The sequence below is a fragment of the Mustela nivalis genome, assembly GCF_964662115.1.
Source record: "Mustela nivalis genome assembly, chromosome: 13".
NCBI lineage: Eukaryota > Metazoa > Chordata > Mammalia > Carnivora > Mustelidae > Mustela > Mustela nivalis.
Window position 1 is genome coordinate 44,899,672 of NC_139032.1, and position 17,395 is coordinate 44,917,066.

Genomic DNA, 17,395 nt, shown 5'->3' on the forward strand with positions numbered 1-17,395 from the left:
GAAAATATTAAGAATTTGAAATTGTGAATATTAAAGAGAGAAGAAAATAAGTCACACACCATGAGAAAGAGTATTCTCTTCATATGGTCATTCTTTTCAATGACATTTTTTAAAATCTGAGAAACTTCTGAAGCGCCTTTTACATACAAAGCTCCGGGCATCCCCTCTGTCCTCCCAAGTTAGAAATATGCGTTATTCCACTAGCACCCGGAGCAAATATGTGTGTGTTGCACATCCCTCTTTTTGTGTTGTTTTTCTTTTTTGTTGTTGTTATTGTTAATAATCTCAAGCTTTTCTTTAAAAAGAATCCTAAGTCTGATTCCTGTGCTTCATCTGATGAACTTGTCTCAATGACTGAAGTTTCCTTTTTTCTGCTCTTTGTTGCTCTGCTTTTTGCTCTGTGCTGTTTCTTGGTGCTGCATTTGTCCTTGGCTGTCATGGTGTGGGGTGCAGACAGACTTGTATGACGTGAAGCTATGGATACGCGTGTGCATTAATTCTACCCTTGAATGTTAACCACTTCAGGTAATTTCCCGTTTATTAGGTTAAATTTTGCTGACATGCAAGGGTGGGGGAGAGACCTTTGTTGTGCTGAAAGTATTGTTATAGGTAGAAAGCAATTTGAGTTTTCTTGACTTCTTCCTCTTCAGATAAGAGTAATCCTGTATATACCGTTGAAAATATCTAGCTAACATTTCTCTGTCATTTTGCAAAGCATATTTGTTAAAGTCTTATTTGAAAATACACCATGCCTTGCTATAATTCTTCCTTTGGGGTTGGTTTGTAGCATCATTGTATCCACTAGTTTTATGGAGATTAAATGCTTCTGTGTTCCAGCTGTTGAGATGATTTTGCTTGCTAAAACTGCTTTGCTAAGTTCTTGTGCTAAAAATTACCCCATAATTACAGAAGCATGTATAAATCATCAAAAGTCAACATAGAGCTCTAAGTTACAATCCTGTTTGTAAATTCACTGTCTTCAGCAGTAGGAATTTTTATATGACTTCAATTTTAAAGTAGTTTTACTTTATTTCTTCCTGTATTTGTTCCTAAAACTTGTATGAAGAATAGACTTTTATGAAGAAATGGACTTCATTTATGAAAAAAAGAAAACTCAAGGGAATAATTTTGTGATATGAAGCCATTTAATCGAATAATTATAATTTTAAAAAATCGTGTTCTTATTCTTCTAAACTTACCTTCCTTTAGTTAAAAAAAAAAAAGATTCCAGTAGTTGGGGAAGAAACTTCAGATCCCTTTTCCATACGTATCTTTTTTTTTTTTTTAAAGATTTTATTTATTTATTTGACAGACAGAGGTCACAAGTAGGCAGAGAGGCAGGCAGAGAGAGAGAGAGAGGAGGAAGCAGGCTCTCCGTGGAGGAGAGAGCCCAATGTGGGGCTCGATCCCAGGACAGGGATCATGACCCAAGCCGAAAGCAGAGGCTTTAACCCACTGAGCCACCCAGGCGCCCCTCCATATGTATCTTTAAAGTTACATTTCAAATGGCTGAAGCCCTATTGCTGAATTTACAGTGATTGTGTGTCCTTGTAGAGTTTCTGGTGACATCATTTGATACTTTTAGAGACTTCCAACCAAAGTGCTTAGGTTACTCTTTCTTTAGGGATTCTGTTGTAGAACCTTTCCACTCAGTACCTGATACAGAGTCACTTAGCTTGTTGGGGGGCATATCTTGATTTAATGGTCTGCTTAGTCCCCAGTCTGGTGTCCATTTCATGGCACATCACGCCTTACCAGACTTTCTGAGGGGCCAATAAAAAACCGACAAATTAATCATTCTAACGAGGGGTATGTAAAGAAGTTTAGTTCTTTTTTTCTATTGCAGACCCAAAGTTTGGCAGTATAACATGCAGCAGAAGGTAGAAGGCACTACAGTTAACTCTTGAACAACATGGGTCCACTTCCATGCCAGTTTTTTCCCCCCCAATAAATCCAGTACTGTAAATGTATTTTCTCTTCTTTATGATTTTCATCCCCCCCACTTCCTTTAAATTTGAGTATGGTTCATACGTGATGTTACATTAGTCTCCGGTCTACAACATGGGGATTCAACTTCTCTCTATGCTGTGCTCACCATAGTCACCACACAGCAGTATTACAATACTTGAAGACTTTTTAATAATGTTTTCTTTTCTCTAGCTTCCTTTACTGTAAGAATACAGTATGTAATCACAGAATACAGGATATGTGTTAATCAGTTGTTCATGTTATCAGTAAGGCTGCCATGAACAGTAGACAGTTATAGTTCACTTTGGGGGAGTGAAGAATTATGCCTGGATTTTTGCTTGTACGGGGCGGGAGGGCCAGTGTTAAAGGGTCAGCCGCGTTGCTCCTGTTTCATTTTCACTAACGTCCTCTATAAGGATTCTCTAGGATCTTTGTTTCAGTTAGTCCTAGTTTAGTCTTCAGTCTTTGTTTCCATTTTAAATGACAGAACTCGAAAGTCAAATAGACTTGTTTAAAACTTTATTTTGAAATTATTTCAGATTTATGAAAATGTTGCTAGTATAGTGCAGAGAACAGGTGAATAATTTCTATCCAGAGTCATTCTTAGTTTGCCCTGTTTGCTTTATCATTTTCTTTCTGTACACAAATGTACATTCTTTCTCTGAGTCCTGTGGCAGCAGGTTGCATACATCTTGCCCTTCTACCTTTTAAATACCTCAGTGGTGTTTTTCTCTGATAAAACCATAGTATAGTCAACCAGATTCAGACAGATACTGATACACTACTTTAATCTGTAGGCTGCATTCCAGTGTTGTCAGTTGCTGTAATGTCCTTTGTGGGACTCTAGATCCCTCTCTTTGGTCTCCTTTAACCGGGCGCAGTTCCTTATCCTTTCTTTGTCTTTTGACCTTTCTGAAGAACTCAGTTATTTTGTGGAACGTTCCTTAGTTTGAGTTTGTGTGATGTTCCCTTGTGGTTAGCTTGGGCTGTACATTCATGTCTCTGTTGTCCCTCCCGAGGCGCACGCTGTCTGTCTACCTCTCATTGGTGATACTCATTTTGATCACCGGTTCCTTCTCATTATCATGATTGCCCCTGCAGATGATGAGCTGTCTGGAAGGAGACTCTGAGACTGGGCAGTAATACCCTCCTTCTCATCATGCTTTCTCTTTTCAATTTAGCATCCATTGATGATTTTTGCCTTAACTGGTCTTCACTATAAAGTAGTGATATTGAGGCACCTGAGCAGCTCAGTTGGTTGGGCATCTGAATCTGATTTCTGCTCACATCATGATCTCAGGATCCTGAGATGAAGTCCTGTGTGGGGCTCTGAGCGCAGTGTGGAGTCTGCTTGAAATTCTCCTCTCCCTCAGAACCCTCCCACTGTATTCACTTGCTCTCTTCAAATAAATAAATCTTAAAAAAAAAAAAAGTAGTGATTTGCCAACTCTGTCCTCCATCCAGATTTATAGGATGGTATTCTGTGTCTTTTGGTTTAATAATTTTACTCAGGCATATCCTGAGTATGTTTTTAAACACTTCCTTTCTTGTACAACAAAATGTTCCTGTTCTTGTAGCTTTCCTGCCAGAGATCTGATATCAGCCATTTATTCAAGGATCCCAGGTTCCTTTCAATGGGCGGTAGATTCTAGAAGCCAAGATCTGGGCTCTAGGTATGCTTACACTACAGGTTATTACTGCTTTTAGAATTTTTCAGCAGAGTTGGAAAATATGTATATATGAGGGGGAAAAAAAGAAAATATGTATATTTTGGAAATACCTCCATTTTCTTTTCTTTTAAAGATTTATTTATTTATTTGAGGGTGGGGGTGGGCAGAGGGAGAGGGAGGGAGAATCCCAAGCAGACTCCCTGTTGAGTGCAGAACCCAACACAGGGCTTATCTCAAGACCTGAGATCATGACCTGGTCGAAAACCGAGTGTTGGATGCTTAACCAGCTGAGCCGCCCAGGCACCCCTAGAAATATTTCCATTTTCATATCAACCCCATAGGTTTTTCTTTGACTTCCTTCATTTCATTTTTTTTTTAAGATTTTATTTATTCATCTGACAGACAGAGATCACAAGTAGGCAGAGAAGCAAGCAGAGAGAGAGAGGAGGAAGCAGGCTCCCTGCTGAGCAGAGAGCCTGATGCAGGACTCGATCCCAGGACCCTGAGATCATGACCTGAGCCGAAGGCAGCGGCTTAACCCACTGAGCCACCCAGGTGCCCCTTCCTTCATTTCATTTTTTAAAAATCTCTCTTCTTCCACAGTCAGTATCTTGGCTCCGGTAACTCATTTGCTCAGTCCTGCAGTATATATAAAATAATTTCAGAATTGCTACATCTGTTACTCAGACTTTCTAAGGACTTTAGGATTTGTCTGTTACCACCTCCCTTCCCAGGTTTAGGGTATATACTCAAAATAACATGTTGAAGAGTTTCTTGGATTAGTCCTCTCCCCGTCCCACCCCGTTCCCCATCGCTGCAGTACGGTTGTTCTTGTGAAATACAGTTGGTCCCATTTGTTCCTGTTCACATTCAGTTTTAGTCACCACCTTCCTCCCAGTTTTGTTGATTTAATTTTTTTGAATATGTAAAAATAAAAATACAACACAATAAGCCATATTTAGAGGAGTGTCCACTCTCTTTATCCCTTCCATCCTATTTCCCCCCATCCCTTGTAGTTAACCAGTTGTGTTGTTTTCTGGTATGTTATTTCTGCATTTCTTTTTGCAAAAGTAAACAGATACATGCTTGTTTTATTTCCTCTTCTTTCTTTCACAAAAGGTAGCATTGTATACGTACTCCAAAAGAGACTTCCCAGAACATCTTGTCCAGATCTGTTAATCTGCGGATGAGGAAGCTGAGATTCAGTGCTTCCACTTTGAGCCTTTGGTGCTCCTCTTCTTCCTGCTCTTGGCTGCTGACCTTCTGTTTACCGTGTCCTGCATGCTTTATGGGCTTTCTTGTCTTCCTCCATGAGTTTAAATCGTGTAAATCAGTGCAGGTTTCTTCTGACATTTTATAGCTGGTCTATGCATAGATGAACGCTTCCACCTGTAAGCTTGATTCTTTCTCAACAGGCGGTCAGTCTGACCAAGGCTATGGGTCTAAGGATGAACTTAGGAAGGATGATGCGGAAATTCACATGCCCGAAGAACAAGCAACAAGAGACGTGATACCCAAAATGAAAGTGCACACAGAAGGTGAAGTACTGGTATTTACTTGCTCTGCTTAGAAAAACACTGTTACTAATTCTTTTTAAGTTTATTTATTTTTTTATTTTTTAAGAACCTCTACACCCAGGGCGCTTGGGTGGCTCAGTGGGTTAAAGCCTCTGCTTTCGGCTCAGGTCATGATCCCAGGGTCCTGGGATTGAGGCCCTGCATAGGGCTCTCTGCTCAGCAGGGAGCCTGCTTACTCCTCTTTCTCTCTGCCTGCCTCTGCCTGCCTCTGCCTCTGTACCTACTTGTAATCTCTGCCTGTCAAATAAAATAAATAAAATCTTAACAAAAAAAAATCTCTACACCCAGCGTGGGTCTTGAGCTCACAGCCCTGAGATCAGGAGTCGTGTGCTCTTCTGGATGAGCCAGCCGGGCCCCCCATTACTGATTAAGTCGGATGTGATCATTCTGATGATAATTTCAAGAAAGAAATACAGGGTCTGGGCTTATAAAATCCTATGTAATATGATGTATGGAGAGAGAATGAGTAGTTTCTGAGTTTTAGAATTTAAGAGATCTTTAGAGACTGTAGGTCAGCCCTCAGTTTGTAGACAGTGCAGGCCACTGAGGTTATTTGTCAGAGGCAAAGAGCTATTTTGTGATAGAACCAGGGCTGAACTTTGAGTCATCAAACTTGTGTTCCAGTGCTTGTTTTATTTAAAAATGCTCTTTGATGGAAGTCCTTCAAATATCTAAGTACGTATTTTTTCATTGGTAGGTTAGATATAGTGTCCAAGGTTTTCCTGTCTTTTTTTTTATGGGACTCATTGAGGTACATATGATTTACATTAATCATTTTATGGAAATGTGGAGGAATTTTCTGGCTTTGTGGTAATAAGATGTTCTTCCTATCCTTTTACACAAAAGGACACTTTCTTTAATGATCTTACTTAATCGATGCTCCATAGTTAGCAGAAGCAAGCCTCTCTCCTACTTTGTAAGCAAAGGGATTATAAATGGAGGCCAAAACCTTTCATTTACCCTAGGAATGCTCAAGTTAGGGTTATTGATGCTAAAATAAAGCATTTATTTGCATCAGTACTGGCAACATTTTATGGCATAAAGTAAATGAGATACAATAAATTAGTGATAAAATAGTCATCTCTTCACTCCCACTTGGGAAAAAATATTTTTAAAAATATTAAAATCATTGCCAGTTTGGATACCTTTTATTTCTCTTTGTTGTCTGATTGCTGTTGCTAGGACTTCTAATACTGTGTTGAACAAGAGTGGTGAGAGTGGGCATCCTTGTCATGTTCCTGATCTCAACGGGAAGGCTGCAAGCTTTTTCCCATTGAGGATGATATTTGCTGTGGGTCTTTCATAGATAGATTTTATGAAGTTCAGGAATGTTCCCTCTATCCCTGTACTTTGAAGCATTTTAATCAGGAACAGATGCTGGATTTTGTCAAATGCTTTTTCTGCATCAATTGAGAGGACCATGTGGTTCTTCTCTCTTCTCTTATTAATTTGTTCTATCACATTGATTGATTTGCGAATATTGAACCATCCTTGTAGCCCAGGGATGAATCCCACCTGCATGGTGGATAATCTTTTTAATGTGCTGTTGGATCGTGTTTGCTAGGATCTTGTTGAGAATCTTAGCATCCATATTCATCAGTGATATTGTCCTGAAATTCTCCTTTTTGGTAGGGTCTTTGCCTGGTTTGGGGATCAGGGTAATGCTGGCTTCATAGGAAGAGTATGGAAGTTTTCTTTCTGCTTCAATTTTTGGAAACAGCTTCAGGAGAATAGGTGTTGTTTCTTCTTTGAAAGTTTGGTAGAATTCCCCAGGGAATCCATCAGGTCCTGGGCTCTTGTTTTTTGGGAGGTTTTTGATCACTGCTTCAATCTCGTTACTAGATATCGGTCTATTCAGGTTGTCAGTTTCTTCCTGGTTCAATTTTGGGAGTTTATAGTTTTCCAGGAATGCATCCATTTCATCTAGGTTGCTTAGCCTATTGGCATATAACTGTTGATAATAACTTCTGATGATTGTTTCTACTTCCTTGGTGTTAGTTGTAATCTCTCCTTTTTCATTCATAATTTTATTAATTTGGGCTTTCTCTCTTTGCTTTTGGATTAGTGTGGCCAATGGTTTATCGATCTTTTTTTTTTTTTTTTAAGATTTTATTTATTTATTTGACAGAGATCACAAGTAGGCAGAGAGGCAGGCAGAGAGAGAGGAGGAAGCAGGCTTCCTGCCGAGCAGAGAGCCCGATGTGGGGCTCGATCCCAGGACTCTGGGATCATGACCTGAGCCGAAGGCAGAGGCTTTAATCCACTGAGCCACCCAGGTGCCCCTGGTTTATCGATCTTATTGATTCTTTCAAAAAGCCAGCTTCTAGTTTCATTGATACATTCTACTGTATCTCTGGTTTCTGCCTCATTGATCTCAGCTCTAATCTTGATTATTTCCCTTCTTATGTGTGGAGTTGGTTTGATTTGTTGTTGATTCTCCAGTTCTTTAAGGTGTAGAGACAGCTGGTGTGTTCTGGATTTTTCAATTTTTTTGAGGGAGGCTTGGATGGCTATGTATTTCCCCTTTAGGACCGCCTTTGCTGTATCCCATAGGTTTTGGACCGAAGTGTCTTCATTCTCATTGATTTCCATGAATTGTTTCAGTTCTTCTTTGATCTCCTGGTTGATCCAAGCATTCTTTTTTTTTTTTTAAAGATTTTATTTATTTGACAGAGAGAGAGAAATCACAAGTAGGCAGAGAGGCAGGTAGAGAGAGATAGGGGAGGAAGCAGGCTCCCTGCGGAGCAGAGAGCCTGACATGGGGCTCGATCCCAAGATCCCAGGATCATGACCTGAGCCGAAGGCAGAGGCTTTAATCCACTGAGCCACCCAGGCGCCCCTGATCCAAGCATTCTTAAGCAAGATGGTCTGTAGCTTCCAGCTGTTTGAGTTCCTTCTGAACTTTTCCTTGTGATTGAGCTCCAGTTTCAAAGCATTGTGATCTGAGAATATGCAGGGAATAATCTCAGTCTTTTGGTATCGGTTGAGTCCTGATTTGTGATCCAGTATGTGGTCTATTCTGGAGAAGGTTCCATGTGTACTTGAGAAGAATGAGTATTCTGCTTTTTAGGGTGGAATGTTCTGTATATATCTATGAGGTCCATCTGGTCCAATGTGTCATTCAATGCTCTTGTTTCTTTATTGATTTTCTGCTTCGATAATCTGTCTATTTCTGAGAGAGGTGTGTTAAGATCTCCTACTATTAATGTATTCATATCAATATATGGTTTCTGTTCAGTTTTAGTAAAAGTAGGAATAACATCCAAATACTTTTTTCCCCAGAAGTGTATGATGTCTCTGCTGTTGGGGCGAAACATTCCCAAGCTGGTACAGAGCCACAGAGTCCCACCGAGCCTCCTGCATGGGGTGGCAGTATTGTGAAAGTTCCGTCCGGGATATTTGACCTCACTGGCAGGAGGAGCAGCACTGGTGAGTCTTCACAGATTGCTGGCCAAATATTTAAAATAGTTTTAATAACATCAATTGATGACTTAGTTGTGATGATCATGCTAAAGACCCAGAAGTTTGAATCCTTTCCCTGGGTTAAGAAGTTGTTATTTAAAATATTGTATCAAAGGAAGGGTATTTATTGTGCTTAGTTGTTATTGGGAGTACCTTTGCTTGTTGTGGTGCCTCTTCTCAGTTTGGTCCCTCCTTCTCAGGGTAGATGATGAGAGGGCCTCCTATACTCATGAAGAGCAGAGGGGCACTCATGTTACTCAATTCCAGGGGGGCTTTTGTGTGGCAGTGGAAAGGCAGTGGAAGGAAAAGATTGATATCACTGTGCTGTATTGTGGAAAAATACCACTGTGTCTCTAATTTGGCCAGTTGTTAAGGCCTCCTGAGCCACTTATTTGTGATTAAGTATTTATAATGAATAACTCTCTTGCCTGTGACTCCCTTGAATTTCAGTTCACTCCTTTCAGTTGTGTTTTAGGCCTCCTGAGTACCCTCCAAACATGCATCTAAGTCTGTGATTTCAAAGGCCAAAGAGATCGGCCTTGTGTTTCTTGCCCTTTTTTAGTAGTAACTATAATTCACTTCTCTAAGTCAGCTGTCTTAAGTGTATCTGTTATATGACTTACAGAGATTAATTTGCTCAGCTTCCTAAATCATGTAGGAATACTCCTTATTCTGAAGTCTCTCCTTCTTTTAGATTCACTAATACCAAATTGATTTTGTTTGTTTTTTGGGGGGGGCAGGTAGTATTCAAGAGGTAGAGCTAAAAAGGTTTTGGAAAAAATAATTAATATGTATGTTGTGTATCCTATTTTCCAAACCTGTTGCTAGCAGGTTTAAAAAAGAAAAAGAGGAAGACAAAGTTTTCTTTATCAGAGGATTATAATCTTCTCAGAATATTGACATGGACAAGGTCTGGTGTGCTTCCCTCCCTCTTTACTCATCCTGTGTCCGTGTCATGTCTTTTCTTTCTTTTTCTTTTTTTTTTAAAAGATTTTATTTATTTATTTGAGAGAGAACACAAGTAGGCAGAGAGGCAGGCAGAGAGAGGAGGAAGCAGGCTCCCTGCTGAGCAGAGAGCCTGATGCGGGGCTCCATCCCAGGACTCCTGAGTTCATGACCTGAGCCAGAGGCAGCAGCTTAACCCACTGAGTCACCCAGGCACCCCTTGTGTCATGTCTTGATGTGGGAAGATTTATTCTAATACGAAAGGAAGCGGGAGTAGTGGGGCTTTTGCCAATATATCAAAGGTCAAATTTATTTAAATTGAAAAAAATGTGCCACTAAATTCCTGGAAATACTGTGAGAACCAGTAAATTTGCTAAGATCTGTTTCTTATATACTGGTAAAGGTTCACAAATTTTGGAGGTGTAAAACAGGCTAATTTAATTCTCCTAAAAGCTGTGAAATATCTCTAAGTGCTTACTCTGTTTAATTGGTATGATTATGATTATTATTTGGGACCAATTTGGAAGTTTAAAAAGAACCTAGAAATTAACCTGGAAGTTTTAAAAAGAAGACTTTATTAAAGAACTTTTCCCTCAAATCTGCTAGGTCACTATGCCTTTTAAAAAACAAATGAGAATACTAAATAGGAATGGGTAGACTTGAGTTTTGGTAATGATTCAAATAGGAAATAGGTTTTGGTCTTGGAATGGGAAAAAAATTGCATCACTAGATTCTACACCTGAAACTAGTATTGTGCTGTATGTTAACTAACTGGAATTTAAATAAAAACAAAGAAACAAAAACCCTAAAAACAATAACAAACAGATAAACAAACAAACAAAAACTACTTGCTTCCCCCTACAGCCACCGGCATAATTTTGTTCCACTTGATCAAACAAGACTGAACTCAGAGAGAGATCTGGGATCATGTCTGTTTCATTTGCCTTTATATTTCTAGCCCATTATATGATAAATGCTAGTAGACATTTGAGTATTTGTTGAGGGATTGAATATATCTGAAAAATTTGGAGCTATGCAGATTTTGTCAGCTTTCTTGGAATTTGCCAAGTCTAAGGACTCTACTCTAGATTCTTATACTTTGGGGAATTATTTGACTTTGGAGCAGTAAGGCTTTGATTTTAGCAAATCTATAATTCCTCCATGATTATGAATTTACTTTGTGTAGAGTAGATTCCTAGCAAATATTTGTTGAATTAGATATATGAAAGCCAGAAGGGAAGAGATTTTCTCTTTTTAGGTTAGTTGTTTAACACAAAATATATTTCTTAAATGGAATATAGAACTTTGCAGCTGTAAGGTATTTATAGATCTGTATTTGGTAAATGCGATAGATTTTGGTGAACAGTACAGGTATCTGCAGCGTATGTTGCCTCATTTTTAAAATGTGTGTGTAGAGAGTGAGAGGCAGGTCATACATTAACAATGTTATCTCTGGGAGGCAGGACTGAGTGGAGGCTTTTTGGTTGTTCTTTTCTCTGTATTATTTTCTTTGTACCTTTTGAACTCAATCTTGCACTCCGAGGATGTGTTACTTTTCCAAAATCAGAAAAGAAACATTTTCTACAAGTTACATCAGAAAATAGAGTTCCTTTCTAATACTGTACTTTCTCTTTCAGGTAGTACATCCAGTGTGCCGTTTGCTACTCAGGATCCAGGTGGAGAGGCAGTCTTCGGTGAAGTTACTAACCCCAAGAAGAATGGTGACAGAGGAGATAAAAGACAAAAGCATTTTCCAGAGAGGAGTTGTAGTTTCAGTTCTGAAAGTCGAGCGGGAATGTTGCTTAAGAAGAGCAGCTTGGATTTGAATTCAAGTGAAGCGGCTATTATGATGGGAGCAGATGCCAAGATTCTCACAGCAGCATTGACCTGTCCTAAGACCTCTGCACTCCGAGCTGCAAGCACCCATAGCTTTGACAGTGTTGGTTGTCATCTGGGTGATACCAGGACCCGATTGTCTGAGAGCACTTGGGATTCAGAGCACAGATCTTCCTCAGTTTTAGAGATGCTCGAGGAAAGCCAAGAGCTCCTGGAACCTGTGGTTGATGACAGTGTAGCTCAGACTCCTGTGGAAAAGGATGCAGGTGACAGTCTACACAGCGATGGTGACAGTAATCAGCCCAGAGACTCAAAAGTAGGATCCAGAGATGTCATGAATAAGAGAAGTAGTTTATATGGGGTTGTTAAAGCTGTTGAGAGGGAGGATGTTGAAACTGGACTAGATCCTTTGTCTCTTTTGGCCACTGAAGGTACAGGAGAAAAAACTCCAGATTCCGAAGATAAGATGTCTTCCCCAGGCATTGCACGTAATCTGGCTGATGAAATCGAAAGCTATATGAACCTGAAGAGCCCCCTGGGCAGCAAGTCTTCCAGTATGGAATTACACGGAGAGGGAAGCAGAGAGTCTGGTCCAGCCAGTGCGTTTACTCGCCCTTTAGAGAGGAGATCAAGCCTGCCTCTAGAGCAGGGTCCAGCAGCACAGGAAGATCCCGAAAGTGAAAAGAGCTCCCCAGCAGAATCCAGGTCTAAAACTCTCACCGGGCGTTTCAGGCAGCAGACGCCGTCTCGCAGCCAGAAAGAACGTTCAGCTTTATCAGCCCTTGTGCGCTCTTCACCACATAGCTCACTGGGTTCTGTGGTAAATTCTTTGTCAGGGCTGAAACTAGATAATATACTCTCAGGACCCAAGATAGATGTCCTAAAATCTGGTATGAAACAAGCAGCAACAGTAGCCAGTAAGATGTGGGTAGCCGTAGCGTCTGCCTACAGCTACTCGGATGATGAGGTAAGAACGCTTCATGGGTGTGGACTGTCTCGTATGGGAACGTTTCTAGTATTTTTTAATATATAACTTCATATTTAGATATTTCTGGTAAAACTTTATGCATATCCTATTTTGTTCTTGAAATGACTTGAACATCAGTATAAGGAAATTAATATTAAAGAAACAGGATATCGGGACTACTCTATAATTCCATAGATGAGTCTGAATAACACATTAAGTCTATTTCTTTGAAAGTATTAATGATTAATAATTTAATAACAATGCCATATCATATTTGCATAGCACTTCACTTTTTTTTTTTTCCCCAAGAATTTATTTATTTATTTGACAGAGAGATCACAAGTAGGCAAAGAGGCAGGCAGAGAGAGAGAGACGAGGAAGTAGGCTTCCAGCTGACCAGAGAACCCCATGCAGGACTTGATCCCAGGGCCCTGAGATCATGACCTGAGCTGAAGGCAGAGGCTTAACTCACTGAGCCACCCAGGCACCCAACTTTTTTTTTTCTTTTTTAAGATTTTATTTATTTGACAGAGATCACAAGCAGGCAGAGATGGGGAAGCAGGCTCCCTGCTGAGCAGAGAGCCTGGTGAAGGACTCAATCCCAGGATGCTGGGATCGTGATCTGAGCCAAAGGCAGAAGCTTAACCCCACTGAGCCACCCAGGCACCCCATAGCACTTCACTTTTAAATAACTTTTATCTTTGTTCTCTTTAATATATATGGAATCACTCTACCACTTAATCCATAGATTTCATACTGCATAACAACAATTGCTAATTCTTTTAAAAATTACTGAAAAGAGAATTAACCATTAGACCTTTCAGTGAAATAGAAGGGGAGAAATTTTGCTTATTTGTTTTATAGAAAAAAATTAATTAAAATTTCACCTTCGTGTTCAAAGAATGATAGAGTACTTAGGTACTATAGTGGGAAGGACAGACACCTATAAATGTTCACTGTTACTAAATTCTTTTTTTTTTTTTTAAAAGATTTTATTTATTTATTTGACAGAAAGAGATCACAAGCAGAGAGGCAGGCAGAGAGAGAGAGAGGAGGAAGCAGGCTTCCCACTGAGCAGAGAGCCCAATGCAGGGCTCGATCCCAGGACCCTGGGATCATGACCTGAGCCGAAGGCAGAGGCTTTAACCCTCTGAGCCACCCAGGCGCCCTACTGTTATAAATTCTGTCTCTCTCCCCATCTCTAAGAAACGAAAGAGTAATATTGAGTTCTGTAAGACAGAGTTGCATTTTGTTGCATTTAAAAGAACTTACAAGATCAGTGAAGGAAAGACAAAATAAGCTAGCTTCAAAAGTATCTTAACCTATAAGCCGCTGCCTTCGGCTCAGGGCATGATCTCAGGGTCCTGGGATTGAGTCCTGCATCGGGCTTTCTGCTCAGCAGGGAGTCTGCTTCCTCCTCTCTCTCTCTCTGCCTGCCTCTCTGCCCACTTGTGATCTCTCTCTGTCAAATAAATAGAATCTTTTAAAAAAAAAAAAGTATCTTAACCTAGCATTACCTTGAAGTAGACTGAGTGAGCCATTCTATTTTTGAAATTTTATCTAACAGTGTTCATAAAAATAGTAAAAAAAAAAAACCACCTTTCTACAGAGTACTTTGGACTTGGAATATAGGACTATAAATTTCAGGTGGTCACATGTCTTAATCTTTCTTTTGTTTTCATTGCTGTCAACCTTGGTACTAGTGCCTTACAAAGCAAATAGGTTATACCTAATAAATATTTCCAAATGAAGGAATGTATACAAAGTCTTTTTAAAAAGTTCATAACTTTTATCCAGATTTTAATCTAAGGAAATAATTAGGGATATGTATAAAAAAAACTCAAAGGAATTCATCAGTGTAACATAAAATTGAAAGCATTCTGAATGCTTAAGCAACAGAGATTTACCAAATGCATTGAAGTCCATCAGTAAACTGGATTAGGTTGCTGGGATTAAATAATTAAGATTTAATGACATCAAAATACATTACATGAGAATAGGCTAAAAAACTATCCTATTTTGTAAAAGTATATATATATATACACATATTTTAAAATGACTAGAAGGATATACATAAAGATTTTAATTGTACTGTGTGGGTGTTGGTAATATAAGTGCTTTTATTTCCTGTTTCACATATCTGTTTAATTGTTCTATCACTTAACGTGGTTTTATAACAAGACACGAGTCTTCTTTAAAGCAGAAATCAGAAAGGAACCTGCTTGTTGAATGAAATGTTTTCTCTCTAAACTAAAGCATCAGCAGTCACTAGCAGTTAAGAACTATAGTGTTTGGAACTTTTATTCTTATTTTTGCCTCTAGTATGGATGGTTGGTTGTTCTGCAAATCATATTGCCAGCTATAATTTTCACACCACCTTTGTTTTAAAGGACTTCTCATATCCATATTTTTCAGATGATATAATTTTGTTAGACTAGTTACATGGTTTCTGCAAGGTCACATGAATACTATGTGGTGGGGAGCAAAGACCACAGTCTGCCTGTCTGAGTTTGTAGCCCCTCCTGTCCTTGGGCTGGGGTGCCTGATCCAGGAGACATTGAGTTTCCTGGAGTTCCTTCATTCTGTGATACTGGTTATTGGAGAGACATCCCAATATACACCAGGGGTGAAACAAAATCTTAAAAGTATTCTAGGTCATTGCTTGAATTAGAGTGTGGAAAGAAAATTCCAAATAATACTGAGAGTAGTTCATGGTTTTGAAAAATGAGGAGATGATTAGTTTAGGGATTATAGAGAATAATTCTGAAAAGGGCAGAGTGAATATATTTTTATTGGGGAAGATACTATTTATGTATGTGGGGTTTTATTCTTTTCAATTAAAGGAGGAAACAAACAGAGATTACAGCTTCCCAGCTGGCCTGGAAGACCATATTTTGGGGGAGAACGTGTCACCTAACATGAATATTGCAGGGTTGGTTCCCAGTGAACTTACCCAGAGCAACACAAGCCTTGGCAGTAGCAGCAGCAGTGGAGATGCAGGAAAACTGCAGTACTCAACAGGTAGGAGGGACGGTCCTTTCCTGTCATTTATGTGCCCGTACCTTTCCCTCCGCCTGCCACATTACACAATAGACCCCCTCTGCTGAGATGATCTGATAGACGGTGAGTGTAGCCACACCGTACTATCACTTATTTTACAGGATCTCTAAGTGTTCCAGTCACCTTAGTTGTGTTTGTGGACTCTGTCATTGGTTCTCAGACTTTAGTTTGTTGTCAAAATCACACGGGGAATTTATTTTAAAATATGGACTAATGTCCAAGTCCCAGGCTAAAACTTTTCAGACTGAATGTGAGGGATTGGGGCCTTAGAAATATATTATTAACCAGCTCTCGGGATAAATCAGATGTATACCAGTGTTTGAGAAGCCCTAGGCTATGTCACTGAAATATCTTAGTGCTATGTTATTTTAAGAAATTTAAGTTCTATTTATTTTTTCCAACATTCTGTTACGAAAAATTTCAAATGTCCTGAATAGACGAAAGAATCATATAATGATCGATCACATATTCTCCACTTAGGGTTAACTGTTGTTAATTTTAGATATATACCTACAGAAATTTTTATACTGAACCACTTGAAAATAAATCGTAGACTTCATTATACTCCCCCTGAATACTCTAGTATGCATTTCCAAAGAATAAGGACAGTCTTATATAATGTGTTACATTTACTTCTCTTTAGGTGAACCTACATTTCCAAGAAACATAAAAGGGCAGGACTGTGAAAAATCAGATCACGGTTCTTCTCAAAACACCAGCATGTCTAGCATCTATCAGAATTGTGCAATGGAGGTAAAAGTTCTGTATTCTGCACATGGTAGAATGGTTATAAACATGCTTATTTCAGAATGGGACTGGATAGAATTCGTGATACCCTTGTAGACCGAAGAGTAAATCATTTTGTTGAATTTGCTTGTCTTATGTAAGTAAGGCAATAGACTGCTAGTTTTACCTGTACAGTGACTGAACTTAATTCTAAATTGGATCAACAAAATGAGTAAAATGCTGTGTCTCCAAAGGATGGTCTGTGGAGATGACTTCACTATGCAAGTTCTCAGTGTCTGCACTTTTCTTCTCTTAGGTTTTGATGTCAAGTTGTTCCCAGTGCAGAGCTTGTAGCGCTTTAGTTTATGATGAAGAAATTATGGCTGGATGGACGGCAGATGACTCAAATTTGAATACCACCTGTCCATTCTGTAAAAGCAACTTCTTGCCTCTTCTCAACATAGAATTTAAAGACTTGAGAGGCTCTGCAAGGTTAGTATTGTGAAAGCTCCTTCTCAGAAGGCATGACTCCTCGAGGGAGAGGGAAATAGTCACGGCACCCTCCAGCTGTCCCTCTTCTCTCTCCTTCACTCTCACTACTGGAGGAGAAAATACGCCAGTATAGGAGACTACTTTTCCAGTTTATTTAATACATAATTGTCAGTAGTAGTTAATTCTTGGAGCTAAACATCATAGATGATTCAGAACTTCAATATTTATCTTTAAACTTTCTCAGTGACTTTATATATTCTAGAAGAAAAAACTAAAGGCACGGGCAATGGGGGTTTTTTGACTCTTCTCCCAACTTGTTAACCCTTTATGGTAGTGCTCTGTACAGTGAAATGACCAAATTCCAGGGAATCGAAAAGAGAGTAGGTGATCTATGATTACTCATTAAGTAATCAAGAGTTTGATAACTGCTTAAATAATGATCTTAATATTCTGTTTGTTTTATGGAGAAGACAAGCTTCATATTACTGTCTACCTTTAGCTGCTTTTAAAAAATCTAATGGGGGCACCTGGATAGCTCAGTGGGTTAAGCCTCTGCTTTCGGCTCAGGTCATGATCTTAGGGTTCTGGGTTTGAGCCCCACATCGGGCTCTCTATATTGTGATCTCTCTGTCAAATAAATAAAATCTCTAAAAAACAAACAAACAAACAAACTGTACAGGTGTGTCTTCTTA

The 17,395-nt window shown here is 39.3% G+C and overlaps 1 protein-coding gene and 1 long non-coding RNA gene across 4 annotated transcripts in view; one reads left to right on the forward strand and one right to left on the reverse strand.

The window, feature by feature from the left end:
* The window catches only part of LOC309846456, a 644,888-nt gene that overhangs the window by 169,361 nt on the left and 458,132 nt on the right, over positions 1-17,395 (reverse strand). The window lies entirely within an intron of this gene.
* DENND4C (DENN domain containing 4C) overlaps positions 1-17,395 on the forward strand; it is a 143,905-nt gene that overhangs the window by 100,113 nt on the left and 26,397 nt on the right. For 2 of the 3 annotated variants that reach the window (XM_082695351.1, XM_082695352.1), the window contains 6 exons: positions 5,054-5,176; positions 8,498-8,644; positions 11,260-12,425; positions 15,269-15,446; positions 16,129-16,238; positions 16,528-16,703. In XM_082695351.1, coding sequence (XP_082551477.1) covers positions 5,054-5,176; positions 8,498-8,644; positions 11,260-12,425; positions 15,269-15,446; positions 16,129-16,238; positions 16,528-16,703 — 1,900 coding nt within the window. The remainder of the gene's footprint in view (positions 1-5,053; positions 5,177-8,497; positions 8,645-11,259; positions 12,426-15,268; positions 15,447-16,128; positions 16,239-16,527; positions 16,704-17,395) is intronic. The other variant, XM_082695350.1, reaches the window with a different exon arrangement.